Source organism: Oncorhynchus clarkii, chromosome 6 (assembly GCF_045791955.1).
Source record: "Oncorhynchus clarkii lewisi isolate Uvic-CL-2024 chromosome 6, UVic_Ocla_1.0, whole genome shotgun sequence".
Taxonomy (NCBI): domain Eukaryota; kingdom Metazoa; phylum Chordata; class Actinopteri; order Salmoniformes; family Salmonidae; genus Oncorhynchus; species Oncorhynchus clarkii.
This window is the reverse complement of record NC_092152.1, coordinates 63,153,571-63,172,031: the sequence shown is the minus strand read 5'-3', so window position 1 is coordinate 63,172,031 and position 18,461 is coordinate 63,153,571. Positions and strand designations below refer to the sequence as shown.

Here is an 18,461-nt window from a genome sequence, read left to right as displayed (position 1 = left end):
CCTTTGCAGTAGAAGAGAAAAATGACTGGGTTTGGCAAGGTGGCTTAGCTACCCTTTAATTGAGCCACCATATCTATTATAAACATTGTACATACTTAGTTCCATTAAACTGCTCTGACTAATTCCTCAGTTTTTTTTTTTCTTCTCCTGATCATCAGTGGAAGTTTGAAGCTGTTGTTACATTATCAAAGGATGAAGGCAGTGTTTGATGATTTTTAAAGGGGATGGATTAAAGAGACAGGCTGTGTTAATTGTCTACAGTCAGTAATGGATGGGTGGGCAAACAGGATATGTATAGGTAGGCCCAGTGGAAATGATGAGATCAAAGCGCTCTACGTTTCAGAAGTGATACTGCACTCTCACATTACCGTGTCACATTTTTAACTCACCAGTCAACGTTTGACTTCCTGCAATTCTGCAGCGGGTTTCCAAATATCCTTTTAGTAAGGTTGCATTAGACCTGTGTGTGTGTGCCTGATGGCATGTTCCATACTGCTCCAGAAACCCTGTGGGAGAGGACATGTTAATGTTAATTGGGGATAGAAGTGAAGGAGAGGGACATGAGTGAAAGGAACTAACAATACCAGGGTATCACTCTCGTCACTGGTGATTTCATCCTGGCAGACAGCCATGTCTTCCTGTCGCAGGAAACCCACAAGCGTAATTGTCATTTTTATCAGATGGAAGAAGAGCAGCTCCAGTGAGTGCAGCTTCTATATTTAGCAATAATGTTATACACATTTAATTGGCACTTTAGCAGGGTGTGAAATTAGCAGCGGCTGACTGACTGACGGCAGGTTGTAAAGAGTTGTGTGTGTGTGTGTGAGAGAGATCTTCATATAGACTTTCCATCTTTAACTATGTGATATGCTGCTTGTAAAAGAGACGATGGTGGAGTGTTATTGGGCTCCACATACAGCATAAAGAGAGAAAGAGAGTGCTGTTGGATCACACCGATACACATGTCCTATACTGATATAATGACATGGTGAAGGAAGCCTATTAAGCAGATACGCCAGTCTCATAACAGGAGCTCACTTATGACTATGTTAAATTATACAGCTTTTACAGTATGTATGAGGCCTAGTTATCATCAAGTGTCTTGTAGCTAAGACTCTAAACCTTCTGTGTTCATATAATTGTTTACCTGCAGATGAATGTTCTTCTGTTATTTCTGTCTGTTTGAATCAGCTTCATGGTAATCTGTGCTCATATGGTTTGGTGTGTAGTTTGAGAGCCCACAGTGTGGCAGATGGTGGATTATACAAACAAGCAACCAAATTACCCAAGATCACCCTGTGTGCCTGTGTACTGTTGAGAGCAGCGGAGGGCCACAGTCACAGTCCAGAATGGGAGCCAGTGGGTCAATTGGCAGAGGACTGCTCAATATGGAAGGCTTCACTCTCTCCCTCACTCTCGCGTGCTCTCTTGAGTGCTCTCTCTCCCTCTCTTGCGTGCTCTCTCTCCCTCTCTCGTGTGCTCTCTCTCCCTCTCTCGCGTGCTCTGTGCTCTCTCTCCCTCTCTCGCGTGCTCTGTGCTCTCTCCCTCTCTCTCGCTCGCTCCTTTGCTCTCGCTCAGTCTCGCTTCTTTGCTCCTTTGCTCTCGCTCAGTCTCGCTTCTTTGCTCCTTTGCTCTCGCTCAGTCTCGCTCCTTTGCTCCTTTGCTCTCGCTCAGTCTCGCTCCTTTGCTCCTTTGCTCTCACTCAGTCTCGCTCCTTTGCTCCTTTGCTCGCGCTCAGTCTCGCTTCTTTGCTCTCGTTCAGTCTCGCTCCTTCTCTCGCTCCTTCTCTCGCTCTCGCTCCTTCTCTCGCTCTCGCTCCTTCGCGCTCGCTCACTTTCGCTCCTTCGCTTGCTCACTTTCGCTTCTTCGCTCGCTCACTCTCGCTCCTTCGCTCGCTCACTCGTTCCTTCACTCGCTCACTCTCGCTCCTTCGCTCGCTCACTCGCTCCTTCACTCGCTCACTCGCTCCTTCGCTTTCTCTCTCGCTCCTTCGCTTTCTCTCTCGCTCCTTCACGCTCTCTCTCTCTCGCTCCTTCGCTCTCTCTCTCTCGCTCCTTCGCTCTCTCTCTCTCTCTCTCTCGCTCCTTCGCTCTCTCTCTCTCTCTCTCGCTCCTTCGCTCTCTCTCTCTCTCGCTCCTTCGCTCTCTCTCTCTCGCTCCTTCGCTCTCTCTCTCTCGCTCCTTCGCTCTCTCGCTCCTTCGCTCTCTCGCTCTCGCTCCTTCGCTCTCGCTCCTTCGCGCTCTCGCTCTCTCGCTCCTTCGCTCTCTCTCGCTCCTTCGCTCTCTCTCGCTCCTTTGCTCTCTCTCGCTCCTTTGCTCTCTCTCGCTCCTTTGCTCTCTCTCGCTCCTTTGCTCTCTCTCGCTCCTTTGCTCTCTCTCGCGCCTTCGCTCTCTCTCGCGCCTTCGCCCGCTCTCGCTACTCTCTCGCTCTGTCTCGCTCCTTCGCTCTCGCTCCTCTCTCGCTCTGTCTCGCTCCTTCGCTCTCGCTCTGTCACGCGCCTACACTCTAGATCCTTCGCTCTTGCTCCATTGCTCTCGCTCTGTCGCGCTCTGTCTTTCTCCTTTGCTCTGTCTCGCTCCTTCGCGCGCGCTCTGTCTCGCTCCTTCACTCCCGCTCTGTCTCGCTCCTTCGCTCGCGCTCTCTCGCTCCTTCGCTCGCGCTCTCTCGCTCCTTCGCTCGCGCTCTCGCGCTCCTTCGCTCGCGCTCCTTCGCTCGCGCTCCTTCGCTCGCGCTCGCGCTCTGTCTCGCTCCTTCGCGCTCTGTCTCGCTCCTTCGCGCTCTGTCTCGCTCCTTCGCGCTCTGTCTCGCTCCTTCGCTCGCGCTCTGTCTCGCTCCTTCGCTCGCGCTCTGTCTCGCTCCTTCGCTCGCGCTCTGTCTCGCTCCTTCGCTCGCGCTCTGTCTCGCTCCTTCGCTTGCGCTCTGTCTCGCTCCTTCGCTCGCGCTCTGTCTCGCTCCTTCGTTCGCGCTCTGTCTCGCTCCTTCGCTCTGTCTCGCTCTTTCGTTCTCGCTCCTTCGCTCTCGCTCCTCTGCTCTTGCTCCATTGCTCGCGCTCTGTGTCGTTCCTTCGCTCTGTCTCGCTCCTTCGCTCTGTCTCGCTCCTTCGCTCTCGTTCTCTCACTCCTTCGCTCTCGCTCTGTCTTGCTCCTTCATTCGCGCTCTGTCTCGCTCCTTCGCTCTCTCCTTCGCTCGTGCTCTGTCTCTCTCCTTCGCTTGCGCTCTGTCTCGCTCCTTCGCTCTCGCGCTCATTCGCTCTCTCGCGCTCCTTCGCTCCTTCGCTCTCTCTCGCTCCTTCACTCTCTCTCATGCCTTCGCTCTCTCTCGCTCCTTCGCTCTCTCTCGCGCCTTTGCTCTTTCTCACGCCTTTTCTCTCTCTCGCGCCTTCGCTCTCTCTCGCGCCTTCACTCTCTCGCGCCTTCGCTCTTGCGCTCCCTCTCGCACCTTCGCTCGCGCTCTCTCTCGCTCCTTCGCTCGCGTTCTCTCTCGCTCCTTCGCTCGCGCTCTCTCTCTCGCTCCTTCGCTCGCACTCTCTGTCTCGCTCCTTCGCTCGCGCTCTCTCTCTCGCTCCTTCGCTCGCGCTCTCTCTCTCGCTCCTTTGCTCGCGCTCTCTCTCTCGCTCCTTCGCTCGCGCTCTCGCTCCTTCGCTCGCGCTCTCTCTCTCGCTCCTTCGCTCGCGCTCTCTCTCTCGCTCCTTCGCTCGCGCTCTCTCTCTCGCTCCTTCGCTCGCGCTCTCTCTCTCGCTCCTTCGCTCGCGCTCTCTCTCTCGCTCCTTCGCTCGCGCTCTCTCTCTCGCTCCTTCGCTCGCGCTCTCTCTCTCGCTCCTTCGCTCGCGCTCTCTCTCTCGCTCCTTCGCTCGCGCTCTCTCTCGCTCCTTCGCTCGCGCTCTCTCTCTCGTTCCTTCGCTCTGTCTCGTTCCTTCGCTCTGTCTCGTTCCTTCTCTCTGTCTCGCTCCTTTGCTCGCTCTGTCTCGCTCCTTCGCTCGCGCTCTCTTGGTCCATCTCACTCCTTCACTCTCTCCTTCGCTCTCGCTCTGTCTCGCTCCTTCGCTCTCGTTCTCTCACTCCTTCGCTCTCGCTCTGTCTTGCTCCTTCATTCGCGCTCTGTCTCGCTCCTTCGCTCTCTCCTTGGCTCGCGCTCTGTCTCGCTCCTTCGCTCTCGCTCTCTCACACCTTCATTCGCGCTCTGTCTCGCTCCTTCATTCGCGCTCTGTCTCGCTCCTTCGCTCTGGCTCTGTCTTGCTCCTTCATTTGCGCTCTGTCTTGCTCCTTCGCTCGCACTCCTTCGCACGCACTCTGTCTCGCTCCTTCGCTCGCGCTCTCTCGCTCGCGCTCTATCGCTCCTTCGCTCGCGCTCCTTCGCTTGCGCTCTCTCGCTCCTTCGCTCGCGCTCCTTCGCTCGCGCTCTCTTGCTCCTTCGCTCGCGCTCTCTTGCTCTTTCTCTCGCGCTCTCTTGCTCCTTCGCTCGCGCTCTGTCTCGCTCCTTCGCGCTCTGTCTCGCTCTTTCGTTCTCACTCTTTCGTTCTCGCTCCTTCGCTCTCGCTCCTCTGCTCTTGCTCCACTGCTCTTGTCCATCTCGCTCCTTCACTCTCCATCGCTCGCGCTCTGTCTCGCTCCTTCGCTCTTGCTCTGTCTCACACCTTCATTCGCGCTCTGTCTCGCTCCTTCATTCGCGCTCTGTCTCGCTCCTTCGCTCTCGCTCTGTCTTGCTCCTTCATTCGCGCTCTGTCTTGCTCCTTCGCTCTCTCCTTCGCTCGTGCTTTGTTTCGCTCCTTCGGTCGCGCTCTGTCTCGCTCCTTCGCTCGCGCTCTGTCTTGCTCCTTCGCTCGCGCTCTGTCTCGCTCCTTCGCTCTGTCTCGCTCCTTCGCTCTGTCTCGCTCCTTCGCTCTGTCTCGCTCCTTCGCTCTGTCTTGCTCCTTCGCTCACGCTTTGTCTCGCTCCTTCTCTGTCTCGCTCCTTCTCTGTCTCGCTCCTTTGCTCTGTCTCACTCCTTCGCTCTCGCTCTGTCTCGCTCCTTCATTCACGCTCTGTCTCGCTCCTTCGCTCTCTCCTTCGCTTGCGCTCTGTCTCGCTCCTTCGCTTTCTCCTTCCCTCACGCTTTGTCTTGCTCCTTCGCTCTCTCTCGCTCCTTAACTCTCGCTCTGTCTCGCTCCTTCATTCGCGCTCTGTCTCGCTCCTTCGCTCTCTCCTTCGCTCGCACTCTGTCTCGCTCCTTCCATTTCTCCTTCGCTCGCGCTCTTTCTCGCTCCTTCGCTCGCGCTCTGTCTCGCTCCTTCGCTCGCGCTCTGTCTCGCTCCTTCGCTCGCGCTCTGTCTCGCTCCTTCGCTCGCGCTCTGTCTCGCTCCTTCGCTCGCGCTCTGTCTCGCTCCTTCGCTCTGTCTCGCTCCTTCGCTCTGTCTCGCTCCTTCGCTCTGTCTCGCTCCTTCGCTCTGTCTCGCTCCTTCGCTCTGTCTCGCTCCTTCGCTCTGTCTCGCTCCTTCGCTCCTTCTCTGTCTCGCTCCTTCGCTCTGTCTCACTCCTTCGCTCTCGCTCTGTCTCGCTCCTTCGCTCTGTCTCACTCCTTCGCTCTCGCTCCTCTGCTCTTGCTCCATTAATATCGCTTTCCTTCGCTCTCTCTTTCCTTCGCTCTGTCTCGTTCCTTCGCTCTGTATCGTTCCTTCGCTCTGTCTCGTTCCTTCGCTCTCGCTCTTTCGTCCTCGCTCCTTCGCTCTCGCTCCTCCGCTCTTGCTCCATTAATCTCGCTTTGTTGCGCTCTGTCTCGTTCCTTCGCTCTGTCTCGTTCCTTCGCTCTGTCTCGTTCCTTCGCTCTGTCTCGTTCCTTCGCTCTGTCTCGCTCATTCGCTCGCGCTTTCTCGCTCCTTCACTCTGTCACGCTCCTTCGCGCTTTCTCGATCCTTCGCGCTTTCTCGCTCCTTCGCTCGGGCTTTGTCTCGCTCCTTCGCTCTGTCTAGCTCCTTTGCTCTCTCCTTCGCTCGCGCTCTGTGTCGCTCCTTCACTTTCTCCTTCGCTCGCGCTCTGTCTCGCTCCTTCGCTTTCTCCTTCGCTCTCGCTCTGTCTCGCTCCTTTGCTCTGTCTCGTTCCTGCGCTCTGTCTCGTTCCTGCGCTCTGTCTCGTTCCTGCGCTCTGTCTCGTTCCTGCGCTCTGTCTCGTTCCTGCGCTATGTCTCGTTCCTGCGCTCTGTCTCGCTCCTTCGCTCTGTCTCGCTCCTTCGCTCTGTCTCGCTCCTTTGCTCTCGCTCTGTCTCGCTCCTGCGCTCTGTCTCGTTCCTGCGCTCTGTCTCGTTCCTGCGCTCTGTCTCGTTCCTGCGCTCTGTCTCGTTCCTGCGCTCTGTCTCGTTCCTGCACTCTGTCTCGTTCCTGCGCTCTGTCTCGTTCCTGCGCTATGTCTCGTTCCTGCGCTCTGTCTCGCTCCTTCGCTCTGTCTCACTCCTTCGCTCTGTCTCGCTCCTTTGCTCTCGCTCTGTCTCGCTCCTTCATTCGCGCTCTGTCTCACTCCTTCGCTTTCTCCTTCGCTCACGCTCTGCCTCGCTCCTTCGCTCTGTCTCGCTTCTTCGCTCTCTCGCTCCTTCCTTTGCTCGCTCCTTCGCTCTCTCACTCCTTCGCTCTCTCGCTCCTTCGCTCTCTCGCTCTCTTGCTCCTTCGCTCTCTCCCTCTGTCTTGCTCCTTCGCTCTCTCGCTCCTTCGCTCTGTCTCGCTCCTTCGCTCTGTCTCGCGCCTTCGCTCTTGCGCTCCCTCTCGCACCTTGGCTCTTGCGCTCTCTCTCGCTCCTTCGCTCGCGTTCTCTCTCGCTCCTTCGCTCGCGCTCTCTCTCTCGCTCCTTCGCTCGCGCTCTGTCTGGCTCCTTCGCTCTCTCGCGCTCCTTCGCTCTCTCTCGCTCCTTCGCTCTCTCTCGCTCCTTCACTCTCTCTCATGCCTTCGCTCTCTCTCTCGCTCCTTCGCTCTCTCTCGCGCCTTTGCTCTTTCTCACGCCTTTGCTCTCTCTCGCGCCTTCGCTCTCTCTCGCGCCTTCACTCTCTCGCGCCTTCGCTCTTGCGCTCCCTCTCGCACCTTCGCTCGCGCTCTCTCTCGCTCCTTCGCTCGCGTTCTCTCTCGCTCCTTCGCTCGCGTTCTCTCTCGCTCCTTCGCTCGCGCTCTCTCTCTCGCTCCTTCGCTCGCGTTCTCTCTCGCTCCTTCGCTCGCGCTCTCTCTCTCGCTCCTTCGCTCGCGCTCTCTCTCTCGCTCCTTCGCTCGCGCTCTCTCTCTCGCTCCTTCGCTCGCGCTCTCTCTCTCGCTCCTTCGCTCGCGCTCTCTCTCTCGCTCCTTCGCTCGCGCTCTCTTTCTCGCTCCTTCGCTCGCGCTCTCTCTCTCGCTCCTTCGCTCTGTCTCGTTCCTTCGCTCTGTCTCGTTCCTTCTCTCTGTCTCGCTCCTTTGCTCGCTCTGTCTCGCTCCTTTGCTCGCACTCTCTCGCTCCTTCGCTCGCGCTCTCTTGGTCCATCTCACTCCTTCGCTCTCGCTCTGTCTCGCTCCTTCGCTCTCGTTCTCTCACTCCTTCGCTCTCGCTCTGTCTTGCTCCTTCATTCGCGCTCTGTCTCGCTCCTTCGCTCTCTCCTTGGCTCGCGCTCTGTCTCGCTCCTTCGCTCTCGCTCTCTCACACCTTCATTCGCGCTCTGTCTCGCTCCTTCATTCACGCTCTGTCTCGCTCCTTCGCTCTGGCTCTGTCTTGCTCCTTCATTTGCGCTCTGTCTTGCTCCTTCGCTCGCACTCCTTCGCACGCACTCTGTCTCGCTCCTTCGCTCGCGCTCTCTCGCTCGCGCTCTATCGCTCCTTCGCTCGCGCTCCTTCGCTCGCGCTCTCTCGCTCCTTCGCTCGCGCTCCTTCGCTCGCGCTCCTTCGCTCGCGCTCCTTCGCTCGCGCTCTCTTGCTCCTTCGCTCGCGCTCTCTTGCTCTTTCTCTCGCGCTCTCTTGCTCCTTCGCTCGCGTTCTGTCTCGCTCCTTCGCTCGCGCTCTGTCTCGCTCTTTCGTTCTCGCTCTTTCGTTCTCGCTCCTTCGCTCTCGCTCCTCTGCTCTTGCTCCACTGCTCTTGTCCATCTCGCTCCTTCACTCTCCTTCGCTCGCGCTCTGTCTCGCTCCTTCGCTCTTGCTCTGTCTCACACCTTCATTCGCGCTCTGTCTCGCTCCTTCATTCGCGCTCTGTCTCGCTCCTTCGCTCTCGCTCTGTCTTGCTCCTTCATTCGCGCTCTGTCTTGCTCCTTCGCTCTCTCCTTCGCTCGTGCTTTGTTTCGCTCCTTCGCTCGCGCTCTGTCTTGCTCCTTCGCTCGCGCTCTGTCTCGCTCCTTCGCTCTGTCTCGCTCCTTCGCTCTGTCTCGCTCCTTCGCTCTGTCTCGCTCCTTCGCTCTGTCTTGCTCCTTCGCTCACGCTTTGTCTCGCTCCTTCTCTGTCTCGCTCCTTCTCTGTCTCGCTCCTTCGCTCTGTCTCACTCCTTCGCTCTCGCTCTGTCTCGCTCCTTCATTCACGCTCTGTCTCGCTCCTTCGCTTTCTCCTTCCCTCACGCTTTGTCTTGCTCCTTCGCTCTCTCTCGCTCCTTAACTCTTGCTCTGTCTTGCTCCTTCATTCGCGCTCTGTCTCGCTCCTTCGCTCTCTCCTTCGCTCGCACTCTGTCTCGCTCCTTCCATTTCTCCTTCGCTCGCGCTCTTTCTCGCTCCTTCGCTCGCGCTCTGTCTCGCTCCTTCGCTCGCGCTCTCTCGCTCCTTCGCTCGCGCTCTGTCTCGCTCCTTCGCTCTGTCTCGCTCCTTCGCTCTGTCTCGCTCCTTCGCTCTGTCTCGCTCCTTCGCTCTGTCTCGCTCCTTCGCTCTGTCTCGCTCCTTCGCTCTGTCTCGCTCCTTCGCTCTGTCTTGCTCCTTCGCTCCTTCTCTGTCTCGCTCCTTCGCTCTGTCTCACTCCTTCGCTCTCGCTCTGTCTCGTTCCTTCGCTCTGTCTCACTCCTTCGCTCTCGCTCCTCTGCTCTTGCTACATTAATATCGCTTTCCTTCGCTCTCTCTTTCCTTCGCTCTGTCTCGTTCCTTCGCTCTTTATCGTTCCTTCGCTCTGTCTCGTTCCTTCGCTCTCGCTCTTTCGTCCTCGCTCCTTCGCTCTCGCTCCTCCGCTCTTGCTCCATTAATCTCGCTTTGTTGCGCTCTGTCTCGTTCCTTCGCTCTGTCTCGTTCCTTCGCTCTGTCTCGTTCCTTCGCTCTGTCTCGTTCCTTCGCTCTGTCTCGCTCATTCGCTCGCGCTTTCTCGCTCCTTCACTCTGTCACGCTCCTTCGCGCTTTCTCGATCCTTCGCGCTTTCTCGCTCCTTCGCTCGGGCTTTGTCTCGCTCCTTCGCTCTGTCTAGCTCCTTTGCTCTCTCCTTCGCTCGCGCTCTGTGTCGCTCCTTCACTTTCTCCTTCGCTCGCGCTCTGTCTCGCTCCTTCGCTTTCTCCTTCGCTCTCGCTCTGTCTCGCTCCTTTGCTCTGTCTCGTTCCTGCGCTCTGTCTCGTTCCTGCGCTCTGTCTCGTTCCTGCACTCTGTCTCGTTCCTGCGCTCTGTCTCGTTCCTGCGCTATGTCTCGTTCCTGCGCTCTGTCTCGCTCCTTCGCTCTGTCTCACTCCTTCGCTCTGTCTCGCTCCTTTGCTCTCGCTCTGTCTCGCTCCTTCATTCGCGCTCTGTCTCACTCCTTCGCTTTCTCCTTCGCTCACGCTCTGCCTCGCTCCTTCGCTCTGTCTCGCTTCTTCGCTCTCTCGCTCCTTCCTTTGCTCGCTCCTTCGCTCTCTCGCTCCTTCGCTCTCTCGCTCCTTCGCTCTCTCGCTCTCTTGCTCCTTCGCTCTCTCCCTCTGTCTTGCTCCTTCGCTCTCTCGCTCCTTCGCTCTGTCTCGCTCCTTCGCTCTGTCTCGCGCCTTCGCTCTTGCGCTCCCTCTCGCACCTTCGCTCTTGCGCTCTCTCTCGCTCCTTCGCTCGTGTTCTCTCTCGCTCCTTCGCTCGCGCTCTCTCTCTCGCTCCTTCGCTCGCGCTCTGTCTCGCTTCTTCGCTCTCTCGCCCTCCTTCGCTCTCTCTCGCTCCTTCGCTCTCTCTCGCTCCTTCACTCTCTCTCATGCCTTCGCTCTCTCTCTCGCTCCTTCGCTCTCTCTCGCGCCTTTGCTCTTTCTCACGCCTTTGCTCTCTCTCGCGACTTCGCTCTCTCTCGCGCCTTCACTCTCTCGCGCCTTCGCTCTTGCGCTCCCTCTCGCACCTTCGCTCGCGCTCTCTCTCGCTCCTTCGCTCGCGTTCTCTCTCGCTCCTTCGCTCGCGCTCTCTCTCTCGCTCCTTCGCTCGCGCTCTCTCTCTCGCTCCTTCGCTCACGCTCTCTCTCTCGCTCCTTCGCTCGCGCTCTCTCTCTCGCTCCTTCGCTCGCGCTCTCTCTCTCGCTCCTTCGCTCGCGCTCTCTTTCTCGCTCCTTCGCTCGCGCTCTCTCTCTCGCTCCTTCGCTCTGTCTCGTTCCTTCGCTCTGTCTCGTTCCTTCTCTCTGTCTCGCTCCTTTGCTCGCTCTGTCTCGCTCCTTTGCTCGCACTCTCTTGCTCCTTCGCTCGCGCTCTCTTGGTCCATCTCACTCCTTCACTCTCTCCTTCGCTCTCGCTCTGTCTCGCTCCTTCGCTCTCGTTCTCTCACTCCTTCGCTCTCGCTCTGTCTTGCTCCTTCATTCGCGCTCTGTCTCGCTCCTTCGCTCTCTCCTTGGCTCGCGCTCTGTCTCGCTCCTTCGCTCTCGCTCTGTCTCACACCTTCATTCGCGCTCTGTCTCGCTCCTTCATTCACGCTCTGTCTCGCTCCTTCGCTCTGGCTCTGTCTTGCTCCTTCATTTGCGCTCTGTCTTGCTCCTTCGCTCGCACTCCTTCGCACGCACTCTGTCTCGCTCCTTCGCTCGCGCTCTCTCGCTCGCGCTCTATCGCTCCTTCGCTCGCGCTCCTTCGCTCGCGCTCTCTCGCTCCTTCGCTCGCGCTCCTTCGCTCGCGCTCCTTCGCTCGCGCTCCTTCGCTCGCGCTCCTTCGCTCGCGCTCTCTTGCTCCTTCGCTCGCGCTCTCTTGCTCTTTCTCTCGCGCTCTCTTGCTCCTTCGCTCGCGTTCTGTCTCGCTCCTTCGCTCGCGCTCTGTCTCGCTCTTTCGTTCTCGCTCTTTCGTTCTCGCTCTTTCGTTCTCGCTCCTTCGCTCTCGCTCCTCTGCTCTTGCTCCACTGCTCTTGTCCATCTCGCTCCTTCACTCTCCTTCGCTCGCGCTCTGTCTCGCTCCTTCGCTCTTGCTCTGTCTCACACCTTCATTCGCGCTCTGTCTCGCTCCTTCATTCGCGCTCTGTCTCGCTCCTTCGCTCTCGCTCTGTCTTGCTCCTTCATTCGCGCTCTGTCTTGCTCCTTCGCTCTCTCCTTCGCTCGTGCTTTGTTTCGCTCCTTCGCTCGCGCTCTGTCTTGCTCCTTCGCTCGCGCTCTGTCTCGCTCCTTCGCTCTGTCTCGCTCCTTCGCTCTGTCTCGCTCCTTCGCTCTGTCTCGCTCCTTCGCTCTGTCTTGCTCCTTCGCTCACGCTTTGTCTCGCTCCTTCTCTGTCTCGCTCCTTCTCTGTCTCGCTCCTTCGCTCTGTCTCACTCCTTCGCTCTCGCTCTGTCTCGCTCCTTCATTCACGCTCTGTCTCGCTCCTTCGCTTTCTCCTTCCCTCACGCTTTGTCTTGCTCCTTCGCTCTCTCTCGCTCCTTAACTCTTGCTCTGTCTTGCTCCTTCATTCGCGCTCTGTCTCGCTCCTTCGCTCTCTCCTTCGCTCGCACTCTGTCTCGCTCCTTCCATTTCTCCTTCGCTCGCGCTCTTTCTCGCTCCTTCGCTCGCGCTCTGTCTCGCTCCTTCGCTCGCGCTCTCTCGCTCCTTCGCTCGCGCTCTGTCTCGCTCCTTCGCTCTGTCTCGCTCCTTCGCTCTGTCTCGCTCCTTCGCTCTGTCTCGCTCCTTCGCTCTGTCTCGCTCCTTCGCTCTGTCTCGCTCCTTCGCTCTGTCTTGCTCCTTCGCTCCTTCTCTGTCTCGCTCCTTCGCTCTGTCTCACTCCTTCGCTCTCGCTCTGTCTCGTTCCTTCGCTCTGTCTCACTCCTTCGCTCTCGCTCCTCTGCTCTTGCTACATTAATATCGCTTTCCTTCGCTCTCTCTTTCCTTCGCTCTGTCTCGTTCCTTCGCTCTTTATCGTTCCTTCGCTCTGTCTCGTTCCTTCGCTCTCGCTCTTTCGTCCTCGCTCCTTCGCTCTCGCTCCTCCGCTCTTGCTCCATTAATCTCGCTTTGTTGCGCTCTGTCTCGTTCCTTCGCTCTGTCTCGTTCCTTCGCTCTGTCTCGTTCCTTCGCTCTGTCTCGTTCCTTCGCTCTGTCTCGCTCATTCGCTCGCGCTTTCTCGCTCCTTCACTCTGTCACGCTCCTTCGCGCTTTCTCGATCCTTCGCGCTTTCTCGCTCCTTCGCTCGGGCTTTGTCTCGCTCCTTCGCTCTGTCTAGCTCCTTTGCTCTCTCCTTCGCTCGCGCTCTGTGTCGCTCCTTCACTTTCTCCTTCGCTCGCGCTCTGTCTCGCTCCTTCGCTTTCTCCTTCGCTCTCGCTCTGTCTCGCTCCTTTGCTCTGTCTCGCTCCTTTGCTCTGTCTCGTTCCTGCGCTCTGTCTCGTTCCTGCGCTCTGTCTCGTTCCTGCGCTCTGTCTCGTTCCTGCGCTCTGTCTCGTTCCTGCGCTATGTCTCGTTCCTGCGCTCTGTCTCGCTCCTTCGCTCTGTCTCACTCCTTCGCTCTGTCTCGCTCCTTTGCTCTTGCTCTGTCTCGCTCCTTCATTCGCGCTCTGTCTCACTCCTTCGCTTTCTCCTTCGCTCACGCTCTGCCTCGCTCCTTCGCTCTGTCTCGCTTCTTCGCTCTCTCGCTCCTTCCTTTGCTCGCTCCTTCGCTCTCTCGCTCCTTCGCTCTCTCGCTCCTTCGCTCTCTCGCTCTCTTGCTCCTTCGCTCTCTCCCTCTGTCTTGCTCCTTTGCTCTCTCGCTCCTTCGCTCTGTCTCGCTCCTTCGCTCTGTCTCGCGCCTTCGCTCTTGCGCTCCCTCTCGCACCTTCGCTCTTGCGCTCTCTCTCGCTCCTTCGCTCGCGTTCTCTCTCGCTCCTTCGCTCGCGCTCTCTCTCTCGCTCCTTCGCTCGCGCTCTCTCTCTCGCTCCTTCGCTCGCGCTCTCTCTCTCGCTCCTTCGCTCGCGCTCTCTCTCGCTCCTTTGCTCGCGCTCTCTCTCTCGTTCCTTCGCTCTCTCTCGTTCCTTCGCTCTGTCTCGTTCCTTCGCTCTGTCTCGTTCCTTCTCTCTGTCACGCTCCTTCGCGCTTTCTCGATCCTTCGCGCTTTCTCGCTCCTTCACTCGTGCTTTGTCTCGCTCCTTCGCTCTGTCTAGCTCCTTTGCTCTCTCCTTCGCTCGCGCTCTGTGTCGCTCCTTCACTTTCTCCTTCGCTCGCGCTCTGTCTCGCTCCTTCGCTTTCTCCTTCGCTCTCGCTCTGTCTCGCTCCTTTGCTCTGTCTCGTTCCTGCGCTCTGTCTCGTTCCTGCGCTCTGTCTCGTTCCTGCGCTCTGTCTCGTTCCTGCGCTCTGTCTCGTTCCTGCGCTATGTCTCGTTCCTGCGCTCTGTCTCGCTCCTTCGCTCTGTCTCACTCCTTCGCTCTGTCTCGCTCCTTTGCTCTTGCTCTGTCTCGCTCCTTCATTCGCGCTCTGTCTCACTCCTTCGCTTTCTCCTTCGCTCACGCTCTGCCTCGCTCCTTCGCTCTGTCTCGCTTCTTCGCTCTCTCGCTCCTTCCTTTGCTCGCTCCTTCGCTCTCTCGCTCCTTCGCTCTCTCGCTCCTTCGCTCTCTCGCTCTCTTGCTCCTTCGCTCTCTCCCTCTGTCTTGCTCCTTTGCTCTCTCGCTCCTTCGCTCTGTCTCGCTCCTTCGCTCTGTCTCGCGCCTTCGCTCTTGCGCTCCCTCTCGCACCTTCGCTCTTGCGCTCTCTCTCGCTCCTTCGCTCGCGTTCTCTCTCGCTCCTTCGCTCGCGCTCTCTCTCTCGCTCCTTCGCTCGCGCTCTCTCTCTCGCTTCTTCGCTCGCGCTCTCTCTCTCGCTCCTTCGCTCGCGCTCTCTCTCGCTCCTTTGCTCGCGCTCTCTCTCTCGTTCCTTCGCTCTCTCTCGTTCCTTCGCTCTGTCTCGTTCCTTCGCTCTGTCTCGTTCCTTCTCTCTGTCTCGCTCCTTCGCTCTCGCTCTGTCTCCTTTTCTCTCGCTCCTTTTCTCTCCCGTCCTTCTGTCTACTGGCACTGTCTCCATCAGTACAAATTTAATCTGGAGTGGAGACAAAACATGATTGTTCTTGTCTTTGTACAGTGACAGAACGGTTGTATTGAATCTGAAACAATTCTTAGAGCTGGATTGAGAAGGAAATGTAGCTAGACTCCTCCTTCTCTCAGTCATGAGACAACAGGATCTCCTATGGTATGAAGGGCATTGCTTACCCTCTTGGGCCCGCTCAATGAGGAAATAGTAAAAAGTAAAGTCATCTCTGTTATCTTATGATGCATAACTTCTTCTCGAGGAAAGACACATTTACTGTTTCTAATCTGCTTCATGACTCATCTTTTCAGGAAGCTGTGATGCGTCACCTCTTGGAAACAGTCAGGATACCAAATTCCCCCATTGTCACAGGACAGTCCTTGATGGTGATAAATGTGCCTTTCAGATCTTGCCACCCTCTTCGTTCAAAGTGATCAAATGCTTTTGCCTTAATTGAATTGCCCTGTTTGCATTACATGTGAGTGTATCAGTGCTTCACCCAGAGGGGACGGCGGATTTTCAGTCTTCACTCTGCACAAATGGACCCTGAATAGCTATGGAAGGTTATTAATGTGCAGGGGGACTCCAACCAGACAGCCATTCAGACCAGGCTCTTTTTTACGGAACAAAAAAACGCTTTATGCAGAGAGAATAGACCCCGACCTGAACCACACATCTTTTGATCCATGCTATTGTTCAGGAGAAGCACTGGCTGGTCAAATCATCAATACTTCCAGTGATATTTGCCACTCTAGTCCTTCCCTTTCATCTGTCCTGAGGCTTCATGTCTCAAATATTGCCTGGATAAAGGTCAGCCATCATTCAGCAGCTACGACTGTGTTTGCTGGGGCCACATCCTTTGCTGTGTGTCCACAGGAATTCAGACAACAGGAGAGGAAAATGTCATTACACAAGGAGCGTGATAATCAGATGGCAAGGGCTCTCTGCACCTCCTCTGAGAGATTTAACGCCGATGGTACACTGTGTAAAAGGTTTAACCTGTTTCACAAAAAGTTTCTCTGTGTGCTCAAAGGTGCAAGAACCATTTTCTTTAACAGGGGTTTGTTGGAATACAGCGAGAGAATCTAAGTTGGGATTCATGAGAGTTTGGCTCCTCCCCTTCCTGACAGGAAACTGGGAGCTTCCTGTGTCTCAGCAGGAAGTGCAAGAAGTCAGTGGAGTCTTTCATCTACACACCCACAGGACTGGTAGCCCAGCCCACTCTACAGACACACAACACACACACCTAAACCGGTGAAATGTGAAAACTGCACTCTAGTAAGCACATTCGTTGTCATACATGCTCGCCATGAATCAAAAGCACATGCTTCCTGGCACACAGAGCTTCCTTAGTACTGCGTTCTGCTACTACTTGTATTTATATCAAAAATAATTTCCTCTCTGCTACTTGAGACCTTCTCGCAGTGAAATGTGGTTTATACATTTATGGAATGAGAGAACATAGTTCGGATTACATGGGTCAATAGTTAGAACCACAACTGTACATGCCACTCTGCTCTGATTAGGAACATTAGATATTATGCCATCTCACCAGTATGGAATTCATTGCATCCCCCGAAGAAAATAAATGAACGAGATAATATGAGTGAGGGAGAAAGGGAGACGTCAGGTAGAAGAATGTGTTAGTAAGCAGCTCTGAGCGGGATGGGTCTTGTCAGCCCTCCCCTGGCACACTGTGGGAGGAGAAATGGGGAGGGCGTGTGTGTGTGTGCACCAAGATTGAGCAAGTATGTGTGATTGCATGTGTGTTTGCCTTTCCAGCTGTGTGTGTGGTTGTAGTGGGGTTGTTTGACCGGGAGCTTGGCCAGCTGAGAATAGATGCCCAGACCTACTGGTGAGGAATCCAAAACACCCCCTCCATCTGCCACTCCTCTCATTCACTGAATACCAGGCGAGTAGCAGATACAGCCTGCCTCTCTGAGGTCAGGACAACAGGGCAATGGCATGGTATTTTAGAACCCTCTAATGGAAGGGTTTATCATGTGTGTGTGTGTATTTAGGGTTAGTTTATTATGATATGATATGGTGTGTAGTATCATGGCATGTGGTATTCTGTTCGTATCATGACGTAGGCAGCAGGCAGCTTCAATCAAAATGTGCATTCCCTTACTCAACCACCGTACTCTCTCAACCAAAACTCTATTCATCCTGTCTTTCTTTTGGTTCTGCTTGTATCTACATTTTGTGAAAGGCAGTTTGGCACAGATGGAGACATTCCTGTTGAAGTGAAGGAGCGGGCCAAACCACATGCAGGATGATTGTACTGCTGCTACAAGCAGTGTATACAGTGGGAGAGGGAGAGAGACCTGGTTGGGTACATAACTCCTGTCAGTTTACCATCTCTTTTCCCAAAGTCTTGTGATTAGTCTCTGCATCATTGTTGACTGCAGTTCCAGTCCATTCCTGATCGGCTCCAACTACTGCTCTCCTCCCTGACTACTCTACATGTTCAGTCTCAATGACAGGTTTACACCGCAATGAGACGATCGATTCTGATTCAGTTTGTAAGGTCAGCGTTCTCCGGAGAGTACTTTTTCTAACAGCTGCGCATATTTACCACAGTGACATCTGCAGTGGCTGAGAGAGACCGGTTAGGGAAGTGTGTGTTACTGACAGCGTACAGAAGTAGGATGACTTCCATTGAGGTGAAGGGAAATACTGTTCACGAACAGAACGGGTCCTGACCCATGACGCTACCTGATCCTACCCATGAATGGCATCACTAACAACCTCCATGATATCGTTGACGTTACATCTCCGCATCGGTTGTGTCCCGTTCTTCCCATCTCCCTCAGTGTTTTTCCGCATTGTAAATAATGGATGGGATGGAGGTTATTCACTCAGCATCGTTCATGTTTATTGGGTTCCTGTTTTATTGGTTTGGGATTCATTGGTCCTCTAAGGGGGCTGATTTTCCTGACACCCTGTGACTCAGAACTCCTGATGGTAATGGATGTGGCGGATGTTAATGAGGGTGCCGAGTGACACTGCCTTTCCAAAAACAATGGGCCAGCAGAGCAGAACAGAGTCGACCCGACCTAAATGGCCCATACTTTCACTAGTAGTGCTTTTGGGGGAGCTGGGAATGGCTGAGCTCTCCATGCCAAGCTCCAGCCTGCTGGTGTAGTGTGGAGGACAAAGCCCACGTGGCAGCCATGGTGTCCAGCCAGCTAGGCAGAGAGGCATTATAAAATACACAAGCATGGGGTTTAACAGCCTGGCAGGCAGACCTGTTAATACTATAGCTTCTGCACTCTGTTAGCTCATTATTACAGCCTTGGTAGGATTTATATGATACTAGAAGAAAGTTATGCTTTTTGACATGAGATCCTATCACACAATGGATAAAACATTTTTTTTGCTAAGGCTCAGCTCTGTGATTAACAGTGCCTTTGTGAATGTAAACCTGCTCTGCTTTACATAGCCTCTATTAATAGATTTCTATTTAATAGAGGAAATGAAGAGTAAGATCCTATTTCCAAGCAGAGCTATGACTTTCTGGGCTGCTGAATTAAATATGCTAATGCTAACGACTTTTTCATTTGGGGCTCAGATTGGCATGGCGGTGACGGGAAGTGACTTGACCCTGGTCACAGAGGAATAAGACAAATCTTCAACTATAATCCCTGTCATTTGGGCTGTACAGTACTCAAGCCCATCAATCAACTACCTCTGGACTGCTCCTGCACTAATGTATATTGAACTATACAAACATGCATTATGTCACACCAACTACAACAGTATAGTGAAGGGTTAGGTCTAGCCTATACTATTTAATTGGGTAAAAGTCAAGTTAAATGTTCATATTTACGTAGGACTTGCCTTGTATTTGTTGGTTGATTACTTTTGTTTACAAGAAGAGCCCATTCTGTGCATAGAGAACCCTCGGGAGCGATTTAGCATTTTGTTTACACTCCTTGACTTTTGCTTTGTGTTTTACTCATTAAGGGAAATGAGCTCTCTTTTATGTTCTCATTCCGACAATATGTAAATAGCGTGAATATGTAAGTGGGAGGAGGAAGGAGGTTCATCTGGGGGTTAGGCATCCTTTATGAACTTGACTGACATGTTGTTGGCTCTTTTTGAATTCAGTTGTAGTCTACCGTCACTTCTCAATCACCATTCCCAAGCTGATTTACAAACAAACTGAGTCACTGTGTTCTGG

General features: G+C 55.0%; 2 protein-coding genes across 5 annotated transcripts in view; one reads left to right on the top strand and one right to left on the bottom strand.

The window, feature by feature from the left end:
• LOC139411413 (SH2 domain-containing adapter protein F-like) overlaps window positions 1–18,461 on the top strand; it is a 120,710-nt gene that overhangs the window by 59,845 nt on the left and 42,404 nt on the right. The window lies entirely within an intron of this gene.
• LOC139411805 (octapeptide-repeat protein T2-like) lies at window positions 1,853–17,104 on the bottom strand. Its single transcript, XM_071158549.1, has 5 exons — window positions 17,004–17,104; window positions 3,155–3,228; window positions 2,705–2,823; window positions 2,211–2,300; window positions 1,853–1,948 (listed from the first exon to the last, which is right to left on the bottom strand). Exons 1-5 carry the CDS (start codon window positions 17,102–17,104, stop codon window positions 1,853–1,855), a joined length of 480 nt encoding a protein of 159 aa, XP_071014650.1.